General features: G+C 34.9%; 1 protein-coding gene across 1 annotated transcript in view; it reads left to right on the top strand.

Moving 5' to 3' along the window:
- Positions 1-1,019: 1,019 nt before the first annotated feature.
- Positions 1,020-10,900, top strand: part of LOC106465881 (guanine nucleotide-binding protein G(o) subunit alpha) — a 68,017-nt gene continuing 58,136 nt past the window's right edge. The window contains exons 1-2 of the mRNA XM_013926121.2: positions 1,020-2,648; positions 3,109-3,151. Of these exons, the coding sequence (XP_013781575.1) occupies positions 2,531-2,648; positions 3,109-3,151 (161 nt within the window). The 5' untranslated portion in view covers positions 1,020-2,530. The remainder of the gene's footprint in view (positions 2,649-3,108; positions 3,152-10,900) is intronic.

Here is a 10,900-nt window from a genome sequence, read left to right as displayed (position 1 = left end):
GCTGTCATTACTAGGCCCGATTAGAGGGATCTTGTTGCCCGGGGACCGTCGAGGGGCCGAGATATTATTTTATTTAAATCCCACTTAATCCTATTTTATAAAAGTAAGGGGGCCATGATGGCTCTCAATGTCCTTGGACATTACAACATAGTTTTGTCTGTTAACTATATATAACTAGCTATAACTATATATAACGCATGAGGATGGCATAGGGGTGCCGGAACCCGTTTGCATATCTTTCAGCATTAATTTATCATTTTCGCTTTGTTTCTTCAGAAGCTTCGTTTGACGGTGTCATTTGTTTTCCCTCTGCTTCAGTTAACCTAATTTTTGTTAAGCTTTCTTGATATTCTCGTGCCGTCCATCTATTTATTTTCTTTCTCTTGTTAAGAGATGTTTTTCGTTTTATTTTTATTCAGAGCTTTAGTTTAGAATTCACACCACAGATGGCGATAAAGGTCCATTTTTGTTCATGAGTTCTTTCCCAAGTCAAAACAGAATATTTTGCATAAATCACACTTCTTCAGGTGACAAGCTATACATGGACATAAGTCACTCACATGAGCTGTGATGTAAGTCTTACAATAATATTTTATAGCATACAATAAGAATGAACTTACAAATTGAAACTAAAAATACGATTCAAGTTTACTTATTTTTCTCTTTAACGCTATGCAGATGTTTTCGCACTGTAGCCAAGATAAAATAAAAAGTTGTAATACTTTTTGCTCTTGAATTCTATTTTGTTCCAAGTAGATATTTAAAACATTTTAAGCATTGTCCTCTCTATGTTCGAGGTCGCTAAATGAGCCATTTTACTTATTGTCCTCAGTGTGTTCAAGATATCTGTTCAAAACATTGTATGTACTATTTAAAACATTTTACACATTGCCCTCTATATGTTCGAAGAGTCTATTTAAAACGTTTATGTACTGACATCATTATCTATCAGGTCACTAATTAAGAGATTTTACTTACTGTCCTCGCTATGTTTAAGATATGTAGTGAAAACTACGTTCGAGTATCTATTTAAAACAATTTATGTACTGTCCTTACTATGTACGAGTATCTATTTAAAACATTTTATATTCCTTACCCTGTTCGGATATCTATGTAAAACATTTTATGTAGTGTCCTTACTATGTTCGAGTATCTATTTAAAACATTTTATATTCTAACCTTTGTATCTTCCAGGTCGCTAATTGAAACATTTTATTACCGTACTTACTATGATAGGTTTCGTGCTTTTCAAGAGGCCTTACAGTGACGTGACTTATTTCATTTTATAGCTAAACTTGTTGACTAGCGCCAGCTCTGAAGCACAAACATTTAATTTACGAGCAACAAAACAAGTTACGACACACGTGGTGAACAAAGATCACTCGGATAACTGTTTCGTCGTCATACACGTAAGGGAACCTGTAGTGTTTCGGAAGAGAACACTAATTTGAAAATGAAAAGTATTTTGATCAAATGCTTAAACTATTATACAATGAATGAACATGCATTGAAATTATGGCATCCTAGCTTTGTGATAGTAGTGTTTATATATAACACCACTTTCTATATGCTCTATACGTACCTTTACAAAGTAATTCGTGTCAGATTTGAGCAATTCAAACTAATAGTTAAATCATGAAAGGCTGTGTAACGTACAGGATGGCGACAATGATGCCCAATGCTTACCGCTGTATTTGTTTGGCCTCGTTTATCACCTTACTTTGTGTCTGTTAGCTTAGATATCTCCGAAAGAGTCGTATGATGGCTTAGGTGTGTGTGTATATGTGTTCGTGACTCTAGTCTAAAGATAACCACGTAATTTAATCGATAAGTGCTTCTTTAATATAACTGATCTAGCGAAGCCCCCCGATGGCAACAGAGATTATAGAGCTAAAATTCGGGGTTTCATCCTCGCGGTGTACTGGATATATCACAGATAGTCCACTGAAAAACAGCTCGTTATCAGCATCCACCGCCGGTGGGTGTTGATCGTTATTTTTATAAAGCACTCACAGTTCTAATGTGTGGCAACGGGACGCGATCCAAGGACCCTCGAATTCAAAGTCCAGCATGTTAACCACTAATCTACGCCTGGCCCTACAACAATCAAACAAAGAGATCTCGTGAAGACAACCATTTACAACTAATTTTTGCCTAAAATGTACGATAGCACACGGTATGATGACGTCACTACCCTGCTAGACTCCGTGATGCGGGGCTATGGAAACAGTAAACTGAGTTTGCCATGCTTCTTCCTGATTGGGCATTGCTCTTCTCCATTACTTCTCATCACCACTTCTTAGTGGATTTCGTATTTTCTAAGAATACAAGCCTTTTAACGTTTAGTAAGGCAGATCGAACGCGAGAATTCAAAGTTGGAGAGTAAACCATAGAATACCGTAATCTGTCGTGGTTCTGGGGTGTTTAGTAATTCAAATACGTCAGTGGTGAGGTAAAGCGCAACTAGCAAGGAAGCAGATTGAGCTTGATGGTGTGAGGTGAAGCCGACCGTCGAGTCACTGCCGCCGCTATGGGTTGTGCTATGAGTACGGAGGATAAGGCTGCTCTAAACAGAAGCAAACAGATTGAGAAGAACCTGAAAGAAGATGGCTTACAAGCGGCGAAGGACATTAAGTTGTTACTCCTAGGTAGGTTTAACTTTCTGCTGAATCTACACGTATATGGAAATATATATTCATACACACACAAAAAAAGCGTTTGTCTTTTCATAGTGGCTTCAAACAATAGACGTAATTTTGCTAATTTAAATGCGGGTGTATCATGAATGTTGTTTTATTGTTTTTAAGAGATTGGCAGTCGAATTTTTGGTTTACATATTCCAAATATATCAGTATAGTTCTGATTTTAACACTGGCTTACACAGGTATTGTGTAACAAGATTTATCTGTATCCGAAGAAAATACATTTCCGTGAGTTTAAGGAATTATTTAATTACTATCATTATTCACCCACAACTTCTGTTATTTATGGTATAAAGAATGAAGATCGGATCGAAAAATATCCCGTGGGAAAAATTTCATTGACCTAATACGTTGGTGTTTTATATATAACATACAAATAACTCAAGGATTTTCTTATGTCTTGTAGGTGCTGGTGAATCCGGAAAAAGCACGATCGTCAAACAGATGAAGTGAGTTATTTTTTTTCTATTTATTTTATCGTTTGTTTAACTTACACTATTATTTGACTAATAAGTTCTATTTATTTTCCCGATATTTTTACTTAACACAAGTTATTAAAGATTAAGACGTATTATTTCTTTTTGGTAGCTTAATCTAAATAGTGAAGTCATTTTAATTTTTTTCTTTTGTTCATTTAGGGGCAAATATGGCTCAGTGATTAGTATACCAAACTATGAATCTGTGGTCATCATTCACGTATCGTTACCGAAAAAAAAAATAGCAGCTTCCGTTTCAGTGTGTTATAAGGGTAACGGTCAAACCCCACTATTCGGTCAGACAAGAGTAGCTCAAGAGTTGGCGGTGGCTACTGTTGAATAGCTGGCATCCCTCTAGCTTCTCAGTTCACAATTATGGACGGCTAGCGCAGATAGTTCTTGAGTAGGTTTGCGCGAATATTCGAAAGCAAACAAACAAACTATTCTTTTAACATACTCTGGTTGGTTGTTTTTGAAAAACTCTCCAAAATATTACGCGTTCTGAAAATATACCACGTACTGTACATTAATATGGTTATTTCAAGTAGTAACTTCTTGTCGTATTGCATTCATGACTCCTTTGAGACACTTAAACAAAAAAGGCGTGTTATTTTCTTCGTATTTTAACGTACTCGAATTACATCCAAATAATAAAGTCCTATTTAATTTCTTTTTACGTTAACTTACCTAGATTATGTAAACTTATACGTCGTTTTAGTTACTTACATTCAGATTTAATTATATGAATTAGGAAGTCGAGTTTCACACTGTGAACCAGTGGGTGCATTATAAGAGTGACTGTCAAATATCACTAGTCGATAAAAGTATCCCATGAGTTGGCCTGTGAGTACTGTTGACTAGCTGCCTTCCCTGTAGTCAATCATTTCAAAGCTAGATACTGCTAGCGCAGATAACCCTTGTCTAGGTTTACGCGAAAAAGTACAAACAAGCTTTTCAGAGTGCTAGATTTGAAAATTATAATGACTTACAACTTATAACTTTCTACTTGCTTATAGCTACTTATTAAGTTCTCACTTACACCTACTTACAGTACGTTTGTTTACCCATATACTTAGTATACAAATCGTGCTTTTGTCAATATCTTACTGCGATTTAAAAGTTATTGTAGGTAAATTATATAGATATATTTACATATTTTGTAAATTTGTTTCGTTTTTAGAACTGAGACACATTTTGTGTTAATAATTAAGCCTTCTAATGTTGGGAATATGTTTATATCATCTATCTTGTAAAAATAAAACAAAAAAAAAACTTGCTATCACGACAAAATCTGTATAAGAATCTTAGCTTATTATTATTATTTTTTGTTTCACCAAATAATAGCTCTTTTCAAGTTCCCACTGTCACGAGCTGAGGAAGCCATAACGGAAAATCGAAAATCGATACCCGTGCATTTCGGCTGCTACTGACGCCATGGTGACGATAGACTTCCTGCCGAGCATGCGTACATTGTAGAAAACTAGAACCGCCACCTCGTGGCTCATTTCTGCGCATGCATTAGCTTACGCATACAAGGTCCGATTCAAGTGCATCTAGTACGCGTGACGTTTTTGTGTCGATAGTTACAGTAATGGAAACATTTTTTATTCTTTAATTACTAACAATTTAAGTCATCTAAAACAATTATACATACATATATATATATATACTAGCATTTTCTAAAACACAATTATATATATATGTGTGTGTATATATACACTAGGATTTTAATTATATATATATATATCTATATAAACACACTAGCATTTTCTAAAACATATATATATATATGTATACACACACTAGCATTTTCTAAAACATAATTATATATATATGTGTGTGTATATATACACTAGGATTTTAATTATATATATATATATCTATATAAACACACTAGCATTTTCTAAAACATATATATATATATGTATACACACACTAGCATTTTCTAAAACAGAATTATATATATATACACACACACACACACACTAGATTAGATACACAATTAGATACGATACCACTATTCATAGTGACAACCATACACAAGTAAATCAGTTGGCATAGTTAACTTATTTCTTGATAATACGTCTCCTTGTATATCACAAATCAGATACTCCTGTAACTGTAGCTACTAGAAAAAGATGGAAAGTCACTGGCGTAGCTAGGAAATGATTTTCAGTAGGACAAAAAAATCTCTAAGTTAAAAAACGTTATACGTTTTTTTGACAGTACATTATAAGAACGATGGTCAAATCCCACTAATCAGTCAGATGACCCAGTCCTAACTAAACAACTGAGGTCGGTCACAGTGTAGCTACGCTCATGTGGAAAACGCACTGAAGAAGGAATACCTCTAAGCTAGAACCTTTTTACGTTTTTTAACAATGCTAAACGTGGTTTGCTGTTTGCTTAGACTAACTTAGAAGTGCATGTCGACCTTCTAGTTCTTAAAAAAACATGATAAAAGAAAAGGCTCCGTTTCGTGGGATCGGGTAATAATGTCTATCATATGTAATGCGCTTATGCACGCCCCCTCCCCAAAAAAAAGTCACCGAATATGCACATTTTGCTTGTCTCTATACCGAAGAGATGATTGGGATCGGCTACAGAATGGCTACGCAAATACGCTAATGTGAAAAATTCACTCAAGTAGTTTTGATTAAGCAGGTATTTGTAAGTGATAACTAAGTAATTTGTTGGAAGTAAGTAGTTGTTAGCAGTAATCGTCATCGTAATTTTAAACGTTGACATAGTGAAGTGTTTCTTGAGATTACTTCGGAGTTTAGATAATAATGCAAAACTACACAAGGGCTAACTACGCTAGCCGTCCTTAATTTTGAATTTATAAACTAGAGGGAAGGGAAATAGTCAACAGCACCGACCGCCAACTCTTGGGCTACTCTAATCGAATAGTGAAGTTGGCAAATAATAATAACAACAATAATAATCATGTAGTTAAAAATCTAGAAAATATTTCATTATTAATCTTTCGTCATAGTTTTCACTATTTTTTTTTTCATATGATAAAACATTTACAGTCTTGGCCAAAATGTTTGCATATTTTGTAACAAATAAGATCATTATTATTAAGATGGAATACAAATGCACTTAGTGTTGTCAAACTAAGAAATGCATCTTATATTAAACATGTGTATATATAAGTTGTATAATGAGACAGGTTCTATGGACACCTCGAACGATTTATCAGAACAACAAACAATTTTATCAGATATCTGTTGAAAGATGTGTAATTCAGCATTTAACCTATTAAAACAAAACCTTACCAAAACATAAATAATGACAAAATATAACATCAAATATTTATAAATAGTGTCTGTAACCTTATATCAGTTCATATTAAACATTCAGTACTTGGTCGGTCTCTTCGTATTCTAATAACCTCTGCAAGGCGACTTGGCATGCTGTCGATGAGTTTATTGATGCAATCCACCGTGGTTTCCTCCCAATTTGTCACTAGAAGGCGCTGCAGCTCAGCTATAGTAACTGCTTTAGGGTCGTGGTTGTCAATTTTCCGGCTCAGTTCTGCTCAACAGCTCTCAATGGGATTACACTTTGGAGACTTTGCTGGCCATGGCAATCTTGTAACGTCTTCCTGGTCGAGATAAACCTTTACAATATCTGCATTGTGGGAAGTAGCATTGTCATCCTGGAATACAAAGTTATTGCCAAACCTTGCTCTAGCATATGGCAGAAATCGCGTGTCCATGTGATGCCTGTAGGAGTCGCCATTGACGTTTTCCTGGAAGATATGAAGAGCACTTTTTCTAACATGATGAACAATTGCCCAAACATATACTGCACCACCTCCTGTGTGTTCCCCTTTGGAAAGCCAGCCTTCCCTCATCTGGTCTTTAGGCAAACGACGAACAAGATTCTTACCATCAGCTTTAACAAGCCGGAAACAGGACTAGTCTGAAAATATGACATGTCGCCAGTGTCCTAACTGTAAGTTGGCATGCTGTCTTATCCAAGTAACAAGGTGACGACGGTAAATTCTGGTTAATATCGATTTTCAGCTAGCTCTTCCTGCAAAATAACCTTGTTTGGCCAGTCTCCTATTCACTGTTCTTCTGTATACCTTGGAATGAATGTGTTCATGCCATTCCTGTCGTAAGGTGTTGCAAGACTTCTTTCAACCATAACATGTTAACCTAATTAAAATACGGTCAGCTCGGGCACTAGTTTTTCGGCATCTACAAGCAGACTTTCATGGAATAATGTTTCCTGTTGTCCGATGACGTGTCAGGATTCTGGATAAAGTACACTGGGGGTACCCTACTGTTCTAGCAATATCCGTTTGCTTCATACCATTTGTGGACAGTCGAGCAATTTGACACCCTATAACTTCTGGCACGTGATGAGGCATGACTCTGCACCAAGTACATAGAAATTGTCTGAACAAAGCGTTAATCTGTTTTGGAAAATATTATACCAAAAGCACCCCCTTTTATACAAAACAGAAGAGTATGTGTGTTTTGACAAACAAATGCTCAAAACAACTTATACAGACCAGAATAACAATTTGTACATGTTTGTCCGATTGTACTCTACCTTCTCTGTTACTACTCTGGCATTTACTCAATAACTACTCCATCAATGTAGACAATAACATTAATATAGAACAGTGTGGAAAGGCTGAGACTGCACGTGAATAAGCGCATACCGTACGTGATGCTTTTATCCATAGAAGACAGTTTTTATAATTCAGGCTTCACAATTCAGGACCATAAAGAAGAGTAATACCACAACGTTAAAACTGATTAATTTCAATTACCAGTAACAACCACGGCGTTAAAACTGATTAACTTCAATTACCAGTAATAATCACGACGTTAAAACTGATTAATTTCAATTACCAGTAATAACCACGACGTTAAAACTGATTAACTTCAATTACCAGTAACAACCACGACGTTAAAACTGATTAATTTAATTACCAGTAACAACCACGACGTTAAAACTGATTAACTTCAATTACCAGTAATAACCACGACGTTAAAACTGATTAACTTCAATTACCAGTAACAACCACGACGTTAAAACTGATTAACTTCAATTACCAGTAACAACCACGACGTTAAAACTGATTAATTTTAATTACCAGTAACAACCACGGCGTTAAAACTGATTAATTTCAATTACCAGTAACAACCACGACGTTAAAACTGATTAACTTCAATTAAGTGCAAAAACAAGAAGAAGAAGAAACGCATCCGTTGCGGTGAACATTTAACTAAATTAGATTATTTTTAAGATTCGCTTTACTTTTAAAATGTATAATTACAATCTCCACGTATCTGTCTCTATCAGTTTTATTTATTTATTCAATGATAACATGACAGTTATACTAAACTCAATATCTACAGGAAGTAACGTAACACTTCTATGCGTACGATGATTTTGTTTTATAGTTGACTAACAGCCTTCCCTCTATATTGTTTATCATTTGAAAATTAGGGACTGTGAGCACAGATAGTTCTTGTGTAGCTTGCCCGAGTATTCGAAACGTATTTCCTGAATAAATATCTCGATTTGGGAGAATCGCAACGGTATTTAAATTTCATGACGTTTATAGCTTTTTCTGATGCAACATAGTGTTGCATTGCCGTGGAGGAAAACATAATTTTACATCCACATTTAAGCCTTAGAGTTTTAGTTACAATAATGAATTTGTAAGACTTCAACCTAAAATAAACGTTATTACAGTTGAAACCATTCAAACATAGGATCGTGTAAATTAACAAATGTTATTTTGCATGATAAACGTGTACGTTCAGTCTTCGTTTCCAAAACGAGTTTCCTTTATAAGCCATCAATTAAATTTTAAATTGCAGTTATTAATATTACGGTTGAAACCATTAAACATAGGATCGTGTAAATGAACAAATGTTATTTTGCATGATAAACTTGTACGTTCAGTGTTCATTTCTAAAATGAATTTCCTTTGTAAACAATCGAATACATTTTAAATTGCAATTATTAATAACAAAACTATATAAAGAAGAAAGAACTTCTGGGACCATTGGTCTTCTCTGGTTTCATATTAAAGTATTTATCATCAGTTAGAAGACGATACACCATTCTTTATAATAAACTGGTTTTTATATCAATCATTATTTCGGTAAAATGAATTACAGGTTAGACCGAAGCTCCAAAATATCGTGAGATTTACTCCTGGATCGCCTGATAGAAAAGTAATTTGCTTTTCAATCACTGACTCATTAACAGAAGGAGGTTTACGCAGTGAACTCCTCCAACATGCTACATACACTACTAAAAAATGAAACTTTCAAGTGTTGATTTTCTAAAATTATCTAAGCTGTGAAGATGGAAAGTTGTAGATACTTTAGTTTTGTGATTAGCGAGATAACCAGTAATTTTAGAAACGATAAAGATAAACAAATGTAATAGTTTAATAATGTCGTGTCTATAGAATTCAGAAATACTTGTGTAGCTAATGACCAATCCTGACACGTTGCGCTGTAACATTCAAATGTTGTTGTGCAGTAAGTGACCAATCGGAAAACGCTGTGTCGTAATATTTACATATTCCTGTGAGCTAAACGGCCAAGTCAGCGACCTCAGGATTCATGTATAGCTGTTTCTAATTTTAAACTGATAACCAGTGGGAAGGCAGCCATCTAAAAGCACCCACCGCCACAATGGTTTTGGCTCTTTGAACCGAGTAGCGGGATTGACTATGACTTATAATATAACTTATCCACATCTGAAAGTGGAGAGCTCGTTCAGTTGCAACTCATCGTGAATTCTGAATCTTGCGATCTGCAGCCCGATAGTTATCAACCAATAGGTCACTCGTGACCTGCAAGATTTATACAGTTGTAGATATTCTAGAACAATAATTTTTTAAGTATAAATATAACTAAATGGTGGAACTATGCAAATGTGGTTGTAATGTATCTAATGCGTCTTTTAAAAACATATGGTGTGAAAACAGCTTTGTAAAAAAGAATAGACTTCAGGAGATAAGAAGTGGTTTGCTTAGATTGCACTAATATATTTAATGGACTTTGGTGCTTTACCTAACCAAGTAAAGTTAAGCTTGTTCAATACAACAGGAAAAGTAATTTTGTCAATGTCATCGTTTTTTATTGAAAAAGTATTACACGCTTTACAAAAACCGTGATCGCGATGAAACAAGAGGGAATCCTCAATAGCCGCTGCACTTGAAATTCGTTTCGGCAGGATTAGAGTAAATGAATTTATGAGACCTTTGCTTCCCTTATCTGTATTTTTGTGCGCCAGCAATACTAAACGTAGGGCGCGCGTATACCCGATTTGATTATAATACTCATCAGGACCTCTACCAGTCTATCCTAAAATTGAAATTCTTTTAGGAAGGATTATAATAAATTAATCTATGAGACCTTTGGCGTGGTCAAATATATCATTCGGAAGGGTTTGACCTCCTGAGTCCAAAACTGTAATTAGATCTCAAATCGGTCAAGAGATGACGGAGCTATGACCTAAAAGTTTGTACTCGAAAATAACAACAACAATAACTCAGAGCTGTTCTATGAGCCGCTCATCCGCGGTTAAAAAAAAAAAACAAAACAAGAACAACAGTGAACTGTTTCGAATTGAGACAGACATATTAGTTGTTGAAATAAGTTTTGTTTTCTTGACAAAAAGAAATGTTTTTAATAAATGCGTTTTCTTTGAAAAAGAACATAAATATATTTT

Source organism: Limulus polyphemus, unplaced genomic scaffold (genome assembly GCF_000517525.1).
Source record: "Limulus polyphemus unplaced genomic scaffold, Limulus_polyphemus-2.1.2 Scaffold2085, whole genome shotgun sequence".
Lineage (NCBI taxonomy): Eukaryota > Metazoa > Arthropoda > Merostomata > Xiphosura > Limulidae > Limulus > Limulus polyphemus.
The sequence above is the reverse complement of the archived record's forward strand: the minus strand, read 5'-3'. Positions and strand labels throughout refer to the sequence as shown.